The sequence below is a fragment of the Myotis yumanensis genome, unplaced genomic scaffold (assembly GCF_028538775.1).
Source record: "Myotis yumanensis isolate MYYU_CA2020_CCGP unplaced genomic scaffold, mMyoYum1.0.hap1 SCAF_12, whole genome shotgun sequence".
Classification (NCBI taxonomy): domain Eukaryota; kingdom Metazoa; phylum Chordata; class Mammalia; order Chiroptera; family Vespertilionidae; genus Myotis; species Myotis yumanensis.
Window position 1 is genome coordinate 50847921 of NW_027223763.1, and position 22379 is coordinate 50870299.

At 38.7% G+C, this 22379-nt stretch overlaps 1 protein-coding gene and 1 long non-coding RNA gene across 27 annotated transcripts in view; one reads left to right on the forward strand and one right to left on the reverse strand.

Moving 5' to 3' along the window:
- Window positions 1–22379, forward strand: part of LOC139021255 (uncharacterized) — a 125737-nt gene that overhangs the window by 102049 nt on the left and 1309 nt on the right. The gene's annotated exons all lie outside the window — the stretch shown is intronic.
- PTPRD (protein tyrosine phosphatase receptor type D) overlaps window positions 1–22379 on the reverse strand; it is a 2083672-nt gene that overhangs the window by 66137 nt on the left and 1995156 nt on the right. For all 26 annotated transcript variants that reach the window (XM_070431651.1, XM_070431673.1, XM_070431672.1 and 23 more), the window contains one exon: window positions 12216–12339. In XM_070431651.1, the coding sequence (XP_070287752.1) occupies window positions 12216–12339 (124 nt within the window). The remainder of the gene's footprint in view (window positions 1–12215; window positions 12340–22379) is intronic.

A 22379-nucleotide genomic window follows, 5' to 3' on the forward strand; every position in this document is an offset into this window, starting at 1 on the left:
AATACAAAACTTCTGCCTGAAAACTATGAGGCACCTGGGATCAATACTGTATCACCAAATGCTTTATGAATTTGGGACTGGACATTTTGAAAAGAAGAGAATGAAAAATAACATATCAGCAGATGGTAGAGGTAATTATTAGGCTAATGTGTGCATCCTGAAAGAATACTGAGGCGCCTCTTCTGTTTGGACCCTTTTCTCTAAGGAGTTTGCCCCTGAAATGAAAGCATCCTCCCGCAAATCCCTGAACCCACTTGGGCAAAATGACATTCCATGTTAAGTTCTCTCTCCATGTCCTTTGCAACACGGAGAAGTGAGAGAGGGCTTTGTTCTCTAGAAGATCTCAGATCTAATGTGGCCTACATTCATGCAACCCAACGTAACAGGCTGTGTGGAAAGATGAATGAAAAAAGATTTTCGAAAGGGCGGTGGCTTGCCCTTCTAAAAATATGAACTCTAGATTGGAAGCGGAAGTTACAAAGCAGCATCGTTTTAAGTCGACGAGGCCTTAGTTTTCAACGCACCATATTCTGAAAAAGTTTTCAACCAACCCTGGCCTGTTGGGGGACAGCGGGAAGGGAGCGTCACAGACTGGCTTTCCGAGTGGGAGCCGTGAAATGCTTTTCAGTAGCTACTGCTTGTGAGGTCTCCCCTGGGAGGCTGGATCTGCAAAGAGCTTGCATCATTTTGGGGTGATCTTCTCCAAGTCACACACATTTATTTATTTAATTTTCAGTCCCCTGCCTTATCTGGACAATGATTTGCATCTGCTAATGCAACACTAATAAGAGTGCACTTCTAATCTAAGAGAAGTGTATGAAAATTAATTGAATTCCTCCAGGGCTATGATAGATAGACACCTAAATTATAATAGAGTACTGAAAGAATACCAAATTATTATAAATTAGCTGGTTAATTTTATTTCTTGGAGTGAAGGAGACCTCTGTTCAATACTATGATAATGCTGCTTGTCTTGTTGGAAAAACCTTAGGATTGTTACTGTCTCTTAGAGTCAGTATTAATGTCATTGCTCAAGAATAACTTAGGTCTAAAAGTTGATCTTTCCTAGGAATCCATAGGCTTATATTTATAAATTTAATAAATTTCTATGTATTGTTTTAGGTGTACTCTCCAATTAATAGTCATGGAAACAGTTCCAACACCAGTCTTGCTTATCATTCTCATCTTGAGAGTGAGAAAGTGGAGGCTAGATCTTGAATTCATATTACACCAGTATACCCCATTCCTGTGTTGCAAGTATTTCATCAGTTAATGGACTATTCTATCTTGTGGTGCTTAAAAATATTACTTATATGTTTACTATTGGGTCTTTGTGTCTCAGATAAACTAAACTTGGAGCTGTAAAACTCAAGTCTCTAAGACTAACAAAGGTTGTGATGAGGTGAAAGATTAGTAGAGTTGGGCTTCTGTATTCTCAATGCATAACAAGCCACAGCAAACAGCTATTCCAACAGAATTCGGCCAGTTAAAGGCTCCCCTTTTATTTGCTGGGGATTGCTGGCTATAGCTCTCTGTGGAAAAATTAGCCTGGGCATGGACTTTGAGATCCACTCTTCTTTTAATTGCCTGCAGAACTCTGAAAATGTTATCGTGAGTTCAAAATGCAAGGGGCTCACTCTTCTTCATCTAAGGTTGGGATGAATAGGACAGGGCTTCCTGACTTTGTTCCTACATGTGTTTGAATAGTAACAGAAGGGGAGGAAGCCTTGGTAAAACGAAGCTATTCTGCTCAAAAGAATACTTGTGATGAATAATTACCAAAAAAAGGCTTTAAGACCTTGAAAACATTTAGCAATGTTAAAGAATATACTATATGAATTGTTTTGTCATGACTGGGTTAAAAAAAGGTTTTCTTTTGTGTATTTACTTGAGGAGGACCAATTGAACCAAGTGGATCTACTAAAAACAAACAAACAAAACAGAAAAAAAAAACAAAAAAACAAACCAACTTGCTTTGCATTTGATTTTTCAAGTCAGTAGATAATTTTTTAAGAAATGATTTCTCTTGCTGAGGAGTATTTAAAATTATATGTTTTATAATAAGGCCTTATGCCCCGATATTAATTGGAAAAGCGAGACTAAAAATAGTATATGAATTATGTTATCGATGTGAGATTAGGTAATCATAAGGAGAATGCACCTACTTTTGTATTACTTGTCACTGTCAGGAAGTCCTGTGTGCCTTTTGAAGCCTTGGGACACTAAGCACTTGCTAAAAATTTAGAGAACTTGACTAGGAAACGGGCCTCCTGCCTGGGCCACTGGCAGTTTGCTCTTTGCCATTCGGGCAGTTGTTCAACTTGTCCAGACCGTTGATTGCTTATCTGCTAAACAAGGCATGTTGCACAAATTGATTCCCTCAAGTCCTTTTGAGTTCTAAAATAAGATGTCTCCCGGTAGTATTCTTAGCCTTCTTGGATTTGGAAATCTCTGTGAAGTTATTTTAAGATGAATAGAGGCTTTGTGTCTCTCAGATTAGGTAGGAACATTCTCTTTCAAGCTGATTTCTATTGCTTCTACCTCTGATGTGCTCAGATGAGGTGTCTCTGTGTGTGTGTGTGTGTGTGTGTGTGTGTTACTGATGCTTCCAATTTTGATTAGAATCTGGTGGGTACAAAACAAACAAATTCAAAAACAAGAGAAGGTGGTGGGACTAGGCTAGTAGGTGGTCTGTTCAGGGAAAGAGCTCTCCTGAGGTGAGAATAAGGCAGCACTAGAGGAAAGGCAGAGTTCCATCCATGGCTCCTGGGGACATGTTGCTATAGCATTGTAAGTCCTCACCCATCCTCTTTCATAGGTTCTGCATGTTTAAGCAAAACAATATATAACAGAACCAATGACCACAGGCTAATTGATATGGACAAAAGGTAAGTTCCTAGGGTATCACATCCACATTAGAAGAAAACAACGCTAGTTAAGGGCCTGCTCAGCTGAGTGGTTGACTTTACTCTAACTCAGCGTGGCATCAAACCACAGATTCAGTTATTTTCTTTCAGTTCTACAAATCCTTAGTAAAGTTTGCATCAAAAATAAATTGGTTTTGATAAACTAGTTTATTCCCTGTTGTAAGACAGAAGTACTCAAGTGCAAATAAAGCACAAAGGCTAATTTTTTCCCCACATGAGTTCCATGATTCTTTGTTTTTATATTGGTTCCATTAAATTAAAAAATGCATTAAAAGCTACCTTTTATTCAGTAAATAATGTCCCCTTTAATGCGCAAACCATAAACAAATAAACAAACAAACAAATAAAACCCCACCGAACAACAGTGAATTGTCGGTCAAGGCCTCGATTGAAATTTTTACAATTCACAATTCAGGAAAAAAAAAATCTTACTTTGTTTGCTCACAGCAGCAAACTAGAGGAGAATGGAAAAATGAAACCTAATAAAACTTACTACGGATACATTTATTTAATTCCAAGACTACAGGCTTTCTTTCCCCTTCACTAGCACCCTGGCGGCCACCCATGGCTGTAGTAGGAAGAGCAAAATGAAGGACTTTCTTTGCCTGAGAAAACAAATGCTTCTCACCAAGGCACAGTGCATCATCTGCCATGACATCCCCAGATGGAACCTCAGTTTGGCAAATCACCCTCCGTTTCTATAGTACCCAGGGAAAGGTTTTTAGAAGTGTGCCTGGCTTTATGGGCACGGCAGCTCATCTCGGTGAATATTCATGGGGGAATGAGCAACTTCCAATGTATGAACCCTGCATCCACTTATGTTCCCTCCATGGTTTTGCTCTATGTCTGCACTGCTGAGTGGCTGGGTTACCACAGTGTCCCCAGGGAAGGATGTAGGCAATTGAATTGTCTTTGAATGTATTCCAAGATTAGCTACAAGTGTTGGGGACTTATCCGCACCTCTTTTGTAGTTGGGGAGCCCTCTGGCATGATATAAAGCAGACCGAGGGCCAGGGCAGAATACCTTTTCAGCCACATCAGACTTTGGCAATTATTACAGGGCTTCATGCAGCAATGAGGTGTCAGATCCAGCAAGGAGTGTGATGACAGGAGCTCTGTCTGCATGTAGGAAACTCGCAGAGCCCGAGTCTCCTCATATATCACATGTATCCTAATATCACAGCAGCATTATCATACTGGCCTTACCCAACGCCTCGGTGAGAATCAGCTGCGTCTATATATTTGAAACTTCTAAAATACTGCCGGGTATTAGCTATTCTTAAGATCGATATAATAAACAGAAATGAAACAGACCTATTAATTCCTAAACATCCTGATGGAAAGTAATTCCAAATCTGAAAGGCCTCTTTCTATATTTTTTAAAAAAAATCAATGGAGAGGACAAAAAATAATTATTTTATATCTTCCCAGCAATGTACAACCTGTGCCTTTATTCTAACAATAAAGTCACACCAACCACAGCCTCAGAGCTGTGGGTTTCTCTACAGCCTCAGAGTAATGAAGTGCAGATTCATCAGTGCAGTCTGCATAGGTGTACAATAAAAATTTTAAATATCCCAATAACTGAACTAAAGACAAATGGAGATAAAAAACTCGCAGAGCTTTCTGATTTACTGTTCGATTAGCTTCCTGAAAACAAGAATAAAGAAAAAAGCCAACACAACCAGCCATCTCTTAAAAATGCTTATTCCCTCTTTCAGGTAAGAAATGGGACAGGTACGGGCTGAGGTCGGAGCCACACAGATCCCACACCAAGGCCCGGGCTGCAGGTGCTGCTTAAACTGCTCACATTAGTCTTTACTCAGGCTGTAAGCCTCTTGGGAAATGGTTCCCAGTTTCCAAAGGCTAAGTCGGATCTTGCTTTCTATTGAAGACTAATTAAGCTAGAAAAATTCGTGTGTGCACTGCTCCTTAAAGAGAAAGATGCTTTTACTTATTTAAAAAAAAATCACTGAAATAAACAGATTAAACTATGTCATGCCTGTAAACAATTAACTTGAAAAGGAAAGACTGAAAAATGTTAAAGAAACTATTGAATCAATGATTGATGTTCTGAACAGTATGAGAAAAATAAACACGCCGAAACCGGTTTGGCTCAGTGGATGGAGCGTCGGCCTGCGGACTGAAGGGTCCCAGGTTCGATTCCGGTCAAGGGCATGTGCCTTGGTTGCGGGCACATCCCCAGTTGGGGATGTGCAGGAGGCAGCTGATCGATGTTTCTCTCTCATCGATGTTTCTAACTCTCTATCTCTCTCCCTTCCTCTCTGTAAAAAATCAATAAAATATATTTAAAAAAAAAAAAAAAAAGAAAAATAAACTCAACCAATAATTGGATGAGAATTAGGGGGGGGGAAATAATTTTTTTCCTTTTATTTCAGATGGGGCATATATTCCAGTCAATTTCAGTTTGAGCAGAATTTCAAGGGCAAAAATAATAAACAACAGGTGTCCACTAGTGCACAGGCTAACAGGAAAGATAGAAAATAGGTAGCTGGGGAGGTAGGTAGATGAAAAGAAAGGAGAGGAATAGATTCTAAAGGGAAGCAAAGGGATCACATTTAGTGAGCTGACTTGGGAAATTGCACATGACAGCTGTTAAAAAGAATTCTTTATTGGGGAAAATAATTTAAATTCTTTGATGTTAGAGTTTCATGTGGAGCTTGAACATCAAACATTTGTATTCACTAAAATATCATTAACTTAGTTTTCTGGGTTGGTTTGGCTTTTACTTATTGAAAAAATATCAGGCTACTAGATACAGCCTGGGGAAAAAAAAGGATGCATAGCATGAGTACCCTGTGAAACTGGAGAACATGTTACCGCGTGCTGACAGCTGCTTTAAATGAGTAGACTGTCACTTAGCACAGAACACTCTGCAGAAGGGAGGCTAGGACACAACTTAAACACAGGGTTCAGTGTGGCGGCAAATGGTGAAGCGACAGTACAGGGGAACAGCAGTGGTTTTCTCTCTTTCCTTTTTAAAATTAGATTTATCTGAGGGGCCATGATTCCCTGTGAGCCACTTTCTCACTTTAAAGGTGCTAAATTGCCCATCTCACAAATAATCAAGTTGTTGTAACATCATCTATACTATTTACAGTTGGATTTTTTGGAATTGCTCCTATTATGCAAATCAAGCAGGAGATGATATATCTCGGATTTCCATTTAAAAGAACACATTCTTTCCCCTGCTGAAATCTGTAATGCTATTATGGGTCTGGTTTTCATTTATCAAGTACCAATATTTTCTTTTGCTTCACAAAGTACTCCAAATCTATGCAGCTTTCTCATTTGGATGGTATTAATTTTTCCATAGATCACATACAAAAGAAATTCCATCTGAGGATAAAAGGACCCAGTGATAGTAGCAATAAAATTCATAATATAGCAATGATAATTTTAATAGTTCCCAAGATTTGTCAGGCATTGTCTGTATGCCAAGCACTCCTCTAAATGCTTTACATGCATTAATTCATTAGATCCTAATAATTCCAGGAGATCGGTACTATTTTAAGCCTATTGCACAGATGAGGGACCTGGGGCACAGTAACGTCTCCCATCAAGCTCTTCAGAAGGATGCAGAGCCTAGGATGCTTTCATAGGAAAGAAGTTCTTGAGAAGCATATGGGCCCTTATAGGAATGTACCCTTTAAAGAGATGAAGTAAAGAAATAGATTTATGTTTTGAAACTTTAACTATATATCCCCAAACTAGAGAAAAACATAAACAAAGCTTTTTTTAAAAAAAATCAGACTAACAAGCACTAGTGTTAAAGGATGCATAAGACATAACGTGGTTGACGCTTTGTCATTTCTAACTCTTGCATACAAAACCATTTAAACCTAGCTTGGTAGCAGACACACACCGCACCAGACAATAATTCTATTTGGAGTAAACCCTCTGGCTTAAGTATTTGTTTGTCTGTTTTCCCTCCAAAGAACTAATTTCTTAAAGTCCAAGATTTAATATTCATTTTACTATTCATATTATTTATCTATTGATCTCTGGATTTGGAATCAACTTTCAGGATTTTAAGAGTGGCAGGAAGAGTCTTATGTATCCTCATTTTATGAGAAAATAGAACAAAAGACAACCAGGCAAGGGTTCCTAAATTGCAGAGTAGACCTGCAAAGGGCTTGTGTGTCCATAAACTCCATGAAACTGGTGTAAAAAGTGTGTAGGTGCCTTTTGTTTCCGGTGGGATAGTAAATGTTCATTAGATTCTCAAAAGGATCCAGCTCCCCCAAAGGCTCAGTGTTAATTGTACTGTGACATGCCCAAGGTCACACAGCTGCTCAGACTGAGATTTAGTTTTCAGTCTTCTGCCTTCTTATTCAATCATCTTCCTAATATACCGTAAAAAGTAATATTAAACAAAAAACCCACCTGAAAGCTATTTATATGTCGTCTATTCTTTGGAAACATTTACTTTGACTGGAGTTTAAGAACACAATTGAAGGCCATTAGCTCTTAAGATTTCTACCATAAGTGTTTCAAAATGTGTATTTCAAAATTCCTAGACAGTCTTTCCAGCACAAAGGCAATGTTCTTGAATTTGGTATGGCATGGATAGGCTCTACCATTACGACTGCAAAAGCAGCTATAGGTGTGATTGTCCTATTGGAAAGAACAGCAGTCTTGGGCCCAAATGACTCACATATTAGAATGTTGGCTCTGCCACTTACTAGTTATTAATTAGGAATAAGCTACTTAAGTCTGTAGCTTCAGTTTCCCCATCTATAAAACGGAATGATCACAGCTAGCTTTTGAGGCTGTTCTGAATACTATAGATATAATCTATACATGCTTTTGAATACAGTATGTAAACTGTATGGCATGGTACCTGCCACTTAGTAGGTACCCAGCTGATCATATCTATAACTTTTGTCTTTGTTGTTGAATTAAAAAGTAGCATTTTAAGTTTTGCTTTATATTTAGACATGGACAACAATTCAAAAAATTCCACGTTAATATGGCTTTTAAATTGAAATGTTAATTATAATTCTATTAACAGAAATATAAGACAAGCAGCCATAAATTGTATATTAGAAGGAAAAACCAAAACCCCCTTTATCTAGGAATTTAATAATCAGATTGAATTTTTGCTATTTAGGAGGCATTACAGTAAGTAATGTGTCACTAATTGATATTCATTGGTTTATAAGAAGTTGAAGATATAGAAAAAGATATTTGAGGTCAGTAGATCACCCCTGGGATGAGCTAGGGATAGAAACATGTAACCTTCTGCAGTTGTAGGACTGGTCCATTTGAATCACAAGTGGTTCCCCATATTGTGTCATTGCCTCAGATTAGTTATGCCATGAAGTAGGAAGTGAAATATTAAAGTGTAATGTCTGTGCCATCCACAGGTTAATGCCCAATGATCAAATGGATTTTTAGGCCAGAAGTTAAGGCTGGGCGTTTGGATCCAGGCTAAGTTACTTAATCACAGTCACAACCTGTGTTAGTAGGAAAGCAACGTGAGTGATGTAACTGATGAAGCCGGGGTCAAGGGCTCGCAAGAGTTCGATTCTAATTTGGGCTATATTACTGATACACTCTGCGACTCAGCACCAATTTTCCCTCTGAGCTTCCATTTTCTCATGTCTACTTTCTGGAATACTTTGGATTCTAGAAGATTAGGCATGTTGCTACACATTATCTTGTGCACATATACATATTAGTTCCCATTTAGTCTTTATTTGTCACACTTATCTTAAATCATTAAATTAAATCTGTTCACCTCTCTTCTTCAGTAATTACTATTTTCTCTTAAAAATTGCTTAATCATGAAGGGGACTCCAATGGTAACTGGATTGGTCAAAAATTCAATTTTGTTCCCATATTGCATAACCTAAAACTCAAAAATTGTAAGCATTTTGTAACTTGGATGCTCTTGAATTTACTCTGCATTTTCCCCAGCATAAATAAAGTTAGCATAATATGGAACCATGTCATAAAGTGTCACTATTTTCAAGGAGTCCAGTAAGCACATTGGTGCCCACACAGAATTCCTGATTTTTAAAAAATTTTCCCCTGCCATCTTTCAAGGACAGTTGTGTTTCAATGACAGTTGTGTAATGTTTAGTACTATTAAGCAAAGATAAAGGCAATACAGATCACTACGGCAACTTCCACTCCTTTCTTTAATGTCTGTCAAACAACTCTGCAAAGTAATGTGAAGACAATGATCAGGACCTTTGAGAGAACAACAAGAATCCTATATAATAAAGAGGTAATATGCAAATTGACCATCACACCCTTGCACAAGATAGCCGCCCCCATGTGGTCACAAGATGGCCTCCACAAGATGGCCGGCAGGGGAGGGCAGTTAGGGATGACCAGGCTGCCAGGAGAGGGCAGCTGGGGGCAATCGGGCCGGCAGGGGAGCAGTTCAGCGCTGATCAGGCTGGCAGGGGAGTGGTTAGGCAAAGCGGTTCTCAACCTGTTGGTCGCGACCCCTTTGGCAGTCGAACGACCTTTTCACAGGGGTCGCCTAAGACCATCCTGCATATCAGATATTTACATTATGATTCATAACAGTAGCAACATTACTGTTATGAAGTAGCAACGAAAATAATTTTATGGTTGGGTCACAACATGAGGAACTGTATTTAAAGGGCCTGAAGGTTGAGAACCACTGGGTTAGGGGCAATCAGGCAGGCAGGCAGGCGAGTGGTTGGGAGCCAGCAGTCCTGGATTGTGAGAGGGATGTCCAACTGCCGGTTGCCCTGTGGGATCGGGCCTAAACTGGCAGTCGGACATTTCCCAAGGGGTCCTAGATTGGAGAGGGTGCAGGCTGGGCTGAGGGATACACCCCATGAATTTTGTGCACCGGGCCTCTAGTGCATAAAATAAAACCTTCACCAAAACCTTTAAGTTATTGCCATTATCACCACAGGCATGCAAAACAGACACGTTATATTTTATAAATTGTGCATGAAGACACAACATTTTAACACACTTGAAAAATCTGGCTTTGTACTATCCAAGCTCCCTTTATAGTAAAGCCTCAGCGAGTGGTTCTGTGGTTCCAGGTGCCGGCATCTTGTGCTTAAGAAATAAGATGATGGCTTGGCCCCTTAAATATGGGGCTTAGTCTAAGATAAAATGCTGTTCATGGTTGTAATCTAGATTAAAGCTCTCTGTATAGCCCATAAACTTCAATTAAATGCTTCTAACCTTTTGCATAAGAGTTAAAATGGAAAGATTTTTGGTTTCTAGGTCAGCTCTAGATTTAGGGTGTATTTGTGGCACAGAGTTATAAAAAGGCAGGTTTTAGTCTGATTCCAGTATTTTGGCTTTTTTACTGTAAAAATATCATAGGAATGAAATGTACATAGTTTCCAACTATCATTTAAAAGGCACATGGAGGGATATTCCTGTGTTGTTGTTTTTTTACATACACCACTGTGAAGACGGTAGAAAATAACAGGCTAAGGAAAACAATGACAAAGTGGGCAAAAGTACAGGGACGTGGTAGTATCGACTGACCTAATTCTGAGTGAAAACAACGATACAACACAGCAAAGGCAGACTGACAAGTTCTTCGGTCAAGACCAAGCCAAATGCATTCTCAATTTACACCCATTTATTTTACTTCTATAATGTATCTTGCTCCAATAATGAAAAAAAAAAAAAAGGTTTGTCTATTTGTGCCTTGGTTTAGTTTCTCATTTACTATGGTGATCATATAACAGACTTGAGACCAAAAAAAAAATTGCTACTCTTTTTTACATTTTAAAATGGGAAAAATGTAGAGATAAAATGTGAAACCTATATGTGAATCACCCCAATTACAGTTGCTAAACAGGATTTGAGAGAAGCAGTTACCCATTTGACACTACTCTGCTTAAAGTAGCACTGGTGGAACTTTGATACACCTGGTCAATTTTTTTCAGCACAGAAAAAGGCTAAGTCTTGAACACCTAGTATCTTCCGTCGCCTCAGAAAGGTGACATTTTTCCAACATCAAAAATAAAACTTTGAGAATTTAAAAATATATCTGTGCCACATAACACCATCCTGAGGAAAGGGGCTGTAGGAAGGGCTTGCTGAAATGCTGGAGGATCGTCCTTGTTCCCCCCAAAAGGGAAATAAATGGAACGGTTGCCTTGGCGCTTACTGGGAAAGCTTGTAAACAGAGTCTCACTTTCAAATCAACTCTGGGTACGAAGGAGGCAGGTAGGGCTTGCTCAGAGTTGGGAGATAAAGGGTAGTCATCACAGATTTCGGAAGCAGAGAAAAGGGAAAGATACTTGAATAACTATCAATGAAAATGCCTGAACTGTAAGGTTCTCAAAGGACGGGGTCTGAAGCTGGTGTTATTTAATGTTTTATAAAAACGTGAAGAGGGTGAGCAGTAAACTTTCAAGTACGAAAAGGCTACAATGCTCTTCTGGGTGCCAATGAGGATGCACGTGGTACAGGGCACTTGGCAGATTAGGTTAGCCGCTAAGACAAGGACGGGTTTAAGGGACTATAAACTATTTTCCAAGGACAGCAGTCCAATGTGCCACCACCGCCAAGAAGACTAACACAAAGCCGAGTGCTGAACGTGAGCTTCTAATTGCTTTAGAAACACCACATGAGAGGGTTTTAGTATTAGTAAGGGAGGAATGGAAAATATTTCCCTCATGAATCCTTAAAGAAGTTAGGCATATTTAAAGAGTAATTCTCATCTTTCAGGGACAATCATTCCCTCTGAAATGTACCACGGCTGTGAGATTATCAAGCAGGCCACAAATGAGGTGTACCAGACATCTCCAATGTGCTTACTTTGTATTAATCACAACATCACCAACCCTAAACCTTTCAACTGTCCCTAGTGGCTATCCACATTTATTTACAAACTAACAACTCACTTGCCCATTTTTAAGTAACAGTTACTGAGCATCTTTAACAACCATCTTTTTACTCCTAACCATCAGTAACCCTCAGTAAATGGGCAACCCAAAATTGCTTCCCTTAGGAACATCAACTACATAATCAAGTATTTCATGTAAGCTTGAGGCAAAGAGGTCATGAGGGATGCTCTTATGTTATAGGATGGTGGGCTAGTGTGTGTATGTGTATGTGTGTGTGTATGTACATATGCATGTATATCGTAGGTATATTTTTATGAGAAAGAAAAAGTGAGTACCAGCATTGGCTAAATCTTAAATAACTATTTTTATAGATGGCTCAATGCCTAGTTAAAGCTATATTTTCATGCACATCCTTAAACCCATGAAAATAAAGGTGTACATAAGGTCAGTATTTCCTTACCTTCTATTGCTGATAGGAGAACCCGGGAATGATCATAGGCGATTACGTTTGCATATCTATTCTTTGGTTTGTTTACTTCCAAGTTTGAATGTTCCCATGTGAACTGCTGGCCAGGGTCAATTGACTTTAAAAGAAAAACAGCACACACACAAAATCAATACTGAATATCAGTGGATTATAGGTATTTATCACAAGTAACAAACACGATTTTGAAAAGAAAACTCTGAAGCCACGCTTCATCAAGATGGCCCTGGCTGTGAAGCTGAGCACCAATATACCCAGAATCACATGAAATGATTAATCAGAGTAAAACATGGTGTAGTTACCAACATTGATTCAGATGAAAAAGAAAATCAATACAGATGTTCTGTTAATATTGGAAAGGCAGGTTTTATTATTATTATTTTACTTTTCCATTTTTTCTCTCTGCTGCTATAGTTTACAAGTTACCTTGGTTCAATATTCCTTCCAGTTCTGTGAGCATTATTTTATCTTGTTTGCTCTTCCCTATTCTTTCCTATCTGGACTAATCTCAATTTTTAAATTGAGTGGTTTTTCACTGGCTTCACTGGGCACAGCTTTCCTGTTCTTTCTTCACCTACAGGCTTACATCTTGACGGCAACTTAAAATTTTGTCTATTTCTCTGCAACACATTATGGCCAATATCACAAGGCAATTTGTACAATTCAAACAGTTAAGAGTAACAGTAAAGAAGGCAGGTTAGTTAAATTAATCATTTTAGAATATTAATTTGTAACCCAGTGCAGATAGAATCTAATTGCTTTTCTATTTAAATTGTGTTTCTATTGTTCATTATGTGTTATCATGTTTACAACATTTGCTTCATTTTATCCTTTAAACTTACTTGTTCTGATTTTTAGTGCATTTCCTTAATGCCTTAGTTCAACCACTTATGCAAAATTAAAATAAATATTGCCGATATAATATAATATGTAACTTTTCATACGTAAAGTAAAACAATGATTTTGAAACTGAATCCAGGCTTTGGTTATAACATCTTGGGAGACTTTTTATTCTCCTGCAATATTATGGAAATCAAAACATATTTTCTTTTATCATAAGAAACTGACTTTTTTATACTTATAATTTCATGGTATATGGAAACATAAGTTTAGTAATTGCATAAACATGATTTTAAATGATTAAAATCAAGTTTTCAGAAACAATTAATGCTAAATTAAGTTTATGTACAGGTGAAATTTTTAAAAAGTAAAGATAATATGTTATATTGATAGAATTTTTAGCAGTAATTTTTTTAAATATATTTTATTGATTTTTTACAGAGAGAAAGGGAGAGAGATAGAGAGTTAGAAACATCGATGAGAGAGAAACATCTATCAGCTGCCTCTTGCACATCTCCTACTGGGGATGTGCCCGCAACCCAGGTACATGCCCTTGACCGGAATCGAACCCGGGACCTTTCAGTCTGCAGGCCGACGCTCTATCCACTGAGCCAAACCGGTTTTGGCAAGCAGTAATTTTTGATGCTGGGTATTTTCCATTCTTTTATGTGTATATATTAGAATTTGAAAGTAAGACATATCCAATGGGTGTTACAAAATTAAAGACGCATACATTTTATATTAAAGGGACAGAGTTGCATGATGATAAAACTCACCAGTGTAAAAAGTCAAGCCTATTAACAGTCACAAATAGCCTCTAAACATGCTAACATTCTCAGCAGTACAGATTGCAGCCTCTAATTTATGGAGGATTTAAGCCCCTTTTCCTTTCTTAGCCTATGCTAATCTATATATAAACTGGTCGATCATTAAACAGTATTCAGCAAAATAATCATCTATGCCTTAGAGTCTAAAGAATAGTGTAATTAGGGGTCTTTCTAGTTGGTTCTTCCAAGGAAACTCATCATCTCTCTGCAGAATGTTCTCTCCAGTATTCCAGGAGCTAAAGGGAGCAGAGCATTCGTCTGGGCGGACGCCTTCAAGTCAACCTTGAACTCTCACACAGCTCCATTCAGCAACCAAGACCGGATTTAAACATTTCTCAATTCAGTCCCCACATCCAGTCCTTCAGCATCTGATGTCTACTTAGAATATCTTCTCTAATCTCTCACGCCAAGTGGTCTTTCTTAAACAAAACCCCGGGCAGGTTAGGTCCCTGTTTAAGAACTCCCACTGGCTCTGGGTGACCTACAGCCTACATTCTGAAGTTCTCAGCCACAGCCCTACCTATACATTATCACTTATATTTGTATCTACAAAGATGGCTCAATACATGGTTTGACAAATGATTTTTTAAAAATTAATTGAATTGATGAATAAATTTGTTGAGAAAAGCTCATCAAGAGAAATCATGGAGTAATTCCTCCATATAACATGGGAGCTAGAGAACAGATTGTGGAAACTGCATTGTACAGTGTACTCACTTTAATATTTTTACACTCATTAGCATATGGCTTAGTAATTAAATATATGATCTGGAAATTATAACTACCACCGACATTGTACTGATGAGCATTACTCAGCACATAAGCTTCTTGCACATTATTCTCTAGAACAGTGGTTCTCAACCTGTGGGTCGCGACCCCTTTGGGGGTCGAACGACCCTTTCACAGGGGTCACCTAAGAACATTGGAAAACACACATATAATTACATATTGTTTTTGTGATTAATCACTATGCTTTAATTATGTTCAATTTGTAACAATGAAATTGGGGGTCACCACAACATGAGGAACTGTATTAAAGGGTCGCGGCATTAGGAAGGTTGAGAACCACTGCTCTAGAATATACTAAGAAGCCCCTAATCTCACTGAGGTACGGTCTTTTGGTGGAAGATGTTACTCTGTCTGCTGGCCTAGTTACTCAGACTATGATCATTCACACATGGAAAATGGCATAAATTTAATTAGACCAATGAAATTGCATCTATCCACTCAAAGACACTATTACAGTCATGTCCATTTCTACTCTTGCCACATATTCTCAGCCATCAGCATGATTTGATAGCTGCATGGAAGAGTTTGTGAAAGTTGACACAAGTGGAGCCATTTTAAAGTAGAGCCAGAGCAGCCAGTTCTAGAGAAAGTGCCTTGTACGTACTGGTTCCTAAATCTTTGGACTTGTCCTGACACAATTGTTTTACAAACCAGTGTTTGTAACATCAGCAGGAAATCAGGCATCCTGATCACAAGGACTAATGATTATGGACTTTCTATCTGGAGATAGACTCAGTAACCAATCACGTATAGTCAAGAGTGGCTCTGCTTGTTAGTACCAATAGGAATTCCTTCTTCTTTTCATGCAATTGTTCCTTTCCTTTCCTGAGAAAAAGCCCTTGCCTTGCCTCTCTAATCAGGACACTATCTGAGTGTCTGCCTCAGAAACTATGTTCCTCCAAATTGTAATTATTTGATCCCAAATCAATGCTTGTTACCTCTCATTTTGGCTTTTTCATTTTAGATTTAGAGTTTAAAAACTGGTAATGGAAATATGAGTTATACATCACATATGTTAATATGCTTATGCTTAAAATACGGCCCAGGAGAAGACCTGTAAGTAACAGGATCATTATAATAGCTGCCTGGTCATTATGCTCTACATCCAGTAGGCTGTTTAACTTTCACAAATACTGGAGGCCCGGTACACAAAATTCATGCACAGGGTGTGTGTGTGTGTGTGTGTGTGTGTGTGTGTGTGTGTGTCTGTGTCCCTCAGCCCAGCCTGCACCCTCTCCAATCTGGGACCCCTCGAGGGATGTTCGACTGCCTGTTTAGGTCCAGTGGGATTGGGCCTAAACAGGCAGTCGGACATCCCTCTTACAATCCAGGACTGCTGGCTCCAACCGCTTGCCTGCCTGCCTGCCTGATTGTCCCTAACCACTCCCCTGCCAGCCTGATCGATGCCTAACTGCTCCCCTGCTGGCCCGATTGCCCCTAACTGCCCTCCCCTGCCAGCCTGGTCACCCCTAACTGACCTCCCATGCTGGCCCAGTCACTTCTAACTGCCCTCCCCTGCCAGCCTGGTCACCCCTAACTGCTCTCCCCTGCTGGCCCGATTGCCCCTAACTGCCCTCCCCTGCTGGCCTGGTCTCCCCCAACTGCCCTCCCCTGCCAACCTGGTCAACTCCAACTTCCCTCCTCTGCTGGCCCGGTCACCCCTAACTGCCCTCCCTTGCTGTTCTGATCGCCAACTGCCCTCCCCTGCCGGCCATCTTGTGGGGGCCATCTTCTGTCCACATGGGGGCAGCCATCTTATGAGTTGGAGTGATGGTCAATTTGCACATTGCCTCTTTATTAGATAGGATTATGAGATAGGTGCTGTTGTTTCTCCACTTTACAGACAAGGAGATTGAAGTAAATAAAAATTAATTCAATAAATTTTACTCATAGCCTTCTCTATGGAGGCACTATATGATCTAGAATCATACATTCACCTTCAACCCCAGATCTGCATCATGTCAAAGCCCAGCTGATGACTAACAGCTGGTAATCACCAAGCCATGATGCCACTTCACTATTGAAAGGGTCACTGCAAAATGGAGAAGCCCCACATATGAAACACCCAAACGTAACTACCCTCTTTTATCTCCCTAGTCCAAATGCTGTTTGCTCCCAACTGATCATCCTGTGTCATTCTGGGGCAGTTACATAAGAAATCAAGTTTTAAAAATGAGGTTGGCTTCACATGGATGATAAAACAGATGGGGTGCAGCTTACATTGATACTCATTTTACACGGATCAAACAAACATTGATTAAATAATGCTGACTTGTCTTTGTGCAACACATACTCATCCATCTGTATCTATCCATCTGACTGCACATTTAACCACACACAACACAGGTCATTTTTTTGGAGTTTGTAAGAATGCTGAGAGGAGTAAACTCAGTAAAGAAAAATGAATTACTAGTAGGTAAAGTATAAGATCTTGTATTTTCAGGAAAAAAACCTGGTTGAGAAAAATCAAATTTCAATTATCCATGTTAATGAGGCAAAGATACCATGGATGAATAAGACCCTAATTCTCAAAACCCACTGTCTAGGCTTTTCTTAGTGCTGGTGATGATATAATTGCTTTGCCTCTTTATTTTCTGGCTTTACTTACTGAGATTCTCCTAAAGAAAAATAAAAAGACCAACATAAAGAAAGATCAATACAGCTCTGAAGTGACAGAGAAACTGACTTCCACTTCAATGATGTATTTTTGACTGGCCCATTATGTCTAGATATCTTTCTATTAAAAGTTAAATGAGGCTACTCCAATATTATTAAAAATTTTGAAATAAGTCCCTTTGTTCCTAATGGAGTCAACTTCTTCCTGCTGTTGGTATTGGGTTTCCCTGAGCTTGATTCTCAGGTACCTCTGCTCATCCTTCTGGCTCTATTTACCCAAACACCTTTTGGCAGGTTATTCCCTCCTTCCTAGCATTTCACCCAAAGTTCTAGAGCAGGAATCTTGGCCGGGCCTTCGTTAGCCTCCACGGAGGGGAATTTTAGGAGTTGGAAATAAAGCACACTGGATATTTTTTCAACCAGTAGTTGATTGATGACTTTTTAAAAAAATACTATATGAAATTTATACATGACATTGTTACAGAATTTATAAACAGGAATGCTATTCCTAGGATTTACCTTTGTTTTTCCAGTCAATCGACAAGGCCCTTGAAAGGTAGGTGCTGAATGAACACTATGGGGCATCTAAAACTTTACCAAGATTCCAAACCATTTAACATCACTTCCCTATCTGCACACATGGCCACTTGGCACCACACACACACACACACACACACACACACACACACACACACATCCTCCCCTCCTCCCATAGCTGTTGACGGAATCATTCTAATGTTAACAATAATCTTCACCTTAATAGCAATAGGTTTGCCTTATACAGGGAAAAACATACCAAATAGAAAGAAAACCTCTCTGTTACTTAAAAGAGGGAAAATTTCGAGTTGACACTTGCTAAAACCAAATACTCTGTATTTATGTAGTCTTTAAGGTGATAATTAGCAAGGTCTAATTCATGGTTGTTGTTTTTTTTTGTTGTTGTTTTTAATCAACTAGAAGTTTGTCTTCAAATAGATAAGTGGGATAAAAGCTACACATAACTGGCTTTGTAATCTTTCATTGTATTCTCGATAAAAAGATTTAAAAATATAATATTTATATTCAATAATTATAGCAATTAACACTTATATATAACATTTACTGTGGCTTTTTTGCTGTGTGTGCTTCACATGAGTTAACTGATTTTATCTCACAAAAAACCTGGAAGTAGTTATTATAAAAATTCTGTAGATTAGGTTTTGGGCTTGATCCCCAGTGTGGGGTATGACCATCACTCTCTCATGGTCAAAAGCTGGTAGGTGGAGGAAGCCAGGTTTGAGGACCTGGCATTCTTTTTTTCAAGTCTGAGTGCCTAACTGCCATCTGTGCTTCATCTATAGCCAAACTGGAGAAGGTTCCTTGAGTGTTTCACACATGCCTTTCAATTGTTCTCTGGAAACAATGCAAGGAAAGCTGGATCAAAAATCTCTATAAATTCAAAACAAGAGAATATTCATAAATTTGCACATCAACTTATAGTCATTGAGTAAAATTACATCCTGATATGAGTGACCATCTATATATATAAAAACCCAGTGACCTTTATGGCGGAATGACCAGAATGACCAGTTGCCATGACGCACACTGAACACCAGGGGGCAGACGCTCAATGCAGGAGCTGCCCCCTGGTGGTCAGTGTGCTCACACAGGGGGAGCGCTGCTCAGCCAGAAGCTGGTCTCATGGCTGGCGAGTGCAGCAGCGGTGGCAGGAGTGGTGGCAGGAGCTTCTCCTGCCTCCGAGGCAGTGCTAAGGAGCAGCGAGTCTGGCTTCTCAGGCACTGGGCCTAAGCCAGCAGGCGGACATCCCCCAGGGGGTCCCGGACTGCAAGAAAGTGCAGGCTGGGCTGAGGAACCCCCTGAGTGCATGAATTTTGTGCAATGGGCCTTTAGTTTTTGATAAAGCACAAGTCATTCTCTTAAAGCAAAGTCCTTTAAATATGGTTCTGCAAGACTCTGAATTCTCTGCCCAGAAAAAAAAAAATGTAATTCACATGTATAAGACATCACACAATACCAATTGCTCTGTATTCTACTTTCCTTCACCCCATCAGGAGAAAAACCTCAAAATATTCCCTTTAGAAACTCATCAAAGAGAAACCACAAAAAAGATACATCCTGTTTCTGTGTGTGTTTTAAAACAACTAACAGAAGTGTAATTACATAGGAGGAATAGACCAGCTACTTGACTAGCCAAACTATGGGTCAGACTAACAGTCCCTTTTACAGGGAACTGAACTTTCAATGACCTTATCCTCCAGAGAAACACTATTTTTCCACATTGTTCCCCAGCAGCAGGCTCATTTTGTCCTAAGAGTGGTTCCCCCCCACCCCCCAATATTCCAAAATGCTTTCTGAGGTTTAGAAGAGCAATCTGCCATTGAGTGTGTATTTCTGTAATGAAGCCTTTTTTTTTTATTCTCATTCGTTTATATTCTCTCTCCCAGTTTGAAAATGGTAAATTAATATGTATCCATTTGAAAAAGACCCACGTTTGCATAGCTGGGAAGGGCTATATTTTGCACAATTAGCAGAAGCCTGCAATTGACATAATGAGTACTTTCTTCAAAGAGAAGAGCATGAATTCAGTTGAGTCCGATGATGCTTTAAAAACTGGAAAGTATGGTGATGAGCAAAGTCTGGCGGTCAAAGCCCCTGATTAGCTTTGGCAAGTCTTTAACTTGGGCCTGTTTGCTCTGTGCTTCTTCTTCCCACTAACGCCATTCCAGGGTCAGGTCTGTGCCCTCATTTTCTCTAATCTCCCTTTACCCAACCTGTCATCAACACCTCCTAAATCTTTCCTTATAAAAAGACATCTGAGCAGGTCACCATTAGAATCTGAGGATTTAAATACTTTTCAAGATTCTCGGTGTTAACTAATAAGTGGATATGGCCATTCTCTATTTTGGATAGTAGGAAGATGGTACAATTTACAAATGATAAAACTGCATCAATTTTACATGTTGTCTAATGGTTTGACTTGAAATTCTTATCATAAAATATTATGTAATAAGTAGTCATAGAAAATTACCTAAAGCAATAATGTATTTATGTACATAATTAAAACTGATATATAGAGAACTAAATAGGGTTAACTATATTCATAGTGAAGCATCCAGACAGATGAGGTATTTCCAGCAATGCTTTGATAAATGTTTTCTCCTAAATCATATCTCAGCACTAAGAATGAGTTAGCTTATTTCTCTGAGGATTCTATTTTCTCCTAGAAGTACGCTGAACTTATCCTAACTTACTATGGATTCAAGATGATGAAAAACAGTAACAATCCAACAACAAACACTGGATTCTTTTCAACTCCGTAGGACAACACTACCTGATCTCTCGAACGCAGATAAGCCTTTCACTGCTTTATATGTGTGATTGAGGAAAGAGTATTTTTCAGACGTCCTTTCAAATAAGAGTTCAAAACAGAAGGTGGAATTTTCAGATCTGAAGATTTAAAAGTCCAGATTTTTTTTTTTTTTTTGATTTTTTACCGAACTCTCTAAACATACTCCAACATTTTCCTGGCTGCTACTAAATGCGGAACAGACATTCCTAGTTGCCGAAGGCTGTGTTTCTAGAGGAATGATAACAGTGATACCTCTTAATCCTAATGTTTTAGTTTTACCTATTCATCTCCTCCACCAAATTAAAGTGCATAAGAAATGGACAGATAGAATTATAATTGACATTATAATTATAATAGAGCTGCGTGGAGAATCATTTTACAAATATAATTCACACACGAGGATTTCTGAGGTTATTGGAAAAGCAAAAGGAATTACAATTTTTCCAGACAGTTTGGGTCAAAAAAAAATGTTATTAGAAATGTATTAAACTGCTCTGACTGAAGAGAAAATGTTGACTGAATTGGTAGAAAGTAATTGCAGTATTTATTAAAAGCATTATGTGTAGGTAACAAATAAAAATATCTATTAGATGAAATGGATGTGCAGCATTTCACACAATGGCATCTTTTCTTTTGAATAATAGGGCACTAGTTTTTGTCAACAAATTCACAAGATGAATACATTAACTCCTCGTCACTCTTTGCAAACGTTGACACATTTGTACAGACCCAATCGTACTAAGAGAAATAATATGTTTAAAACACCCTCTGCATTGTTATTGCTAAAAGATTGGGAGATATTTTGCTTCCTTCTGCCTCTACCCACTGACTTGAGTAGGAATATCTTGATTTAAGACGATCTTGGCAGCCAGGGAATGTCTGCTTTCTCCCTGATGCTAACTGCATCTTCTTTAGCATTGAAGCATAAAATTAGGGCAATTGTCCAGTTGATTTAGCCCCCCCGCAAGAAAAAAATCAATTTCTGCCCTTCTACATGCTATGTAACAATACGTCCATCAGGTTCCAAATTGGCAGAAATAACAACAACAACAACAACAAAACCCCAAACCAAAAAACAAACCCCACAAGAAGCCACATCTAATTCTCACTGTTTCCATTTCATTTTATACTGGAGACCTGATCATTGAGAAATGGCATGGAAAAGGAAGTTCAAAAGAAAAATCAATTGAATGAATGAATGAATTGGTTTCATAAATGTTGTGTGATGCATATTACAACCGCATTTTATAAACAACAGAATAAGGGGAATAGGGAAGGTAAATCATCCTCTTGGCTTTTGACTGTTTAAGGTTGAGGTTTAGCTGATAACATTACTTCTTCTTCATTAAATGTGGAAATTTCTAACCTAACTTTAAACACTGCATCCCCCGCCCCCTCTTATTTTACTTTGCATCCCGTAGACAGGTATATTTTAGGCTTTCAGCATTGCCTTGCTTGCCATTTAATAAAAAGTTTTTTTTGTTAAATCTTTGTTTCTTTTTCTCCTGTATTTATTTTCATATATAAGAGGAAAAACAGATACATTGCCAAATTGAAATATGTCTGAATGCATTTTTGTTCATGTTTAGTCAAAGCCTTTCATATCCTTTTCCTGGTTCAGAAAAAATAGGAATTATACATCTCAAATGAAATTAGAATACGTGACGCCTCCTCCAAGTCTGTGATAAATAATGGAAAATCCCACATAATCCCTTAAAA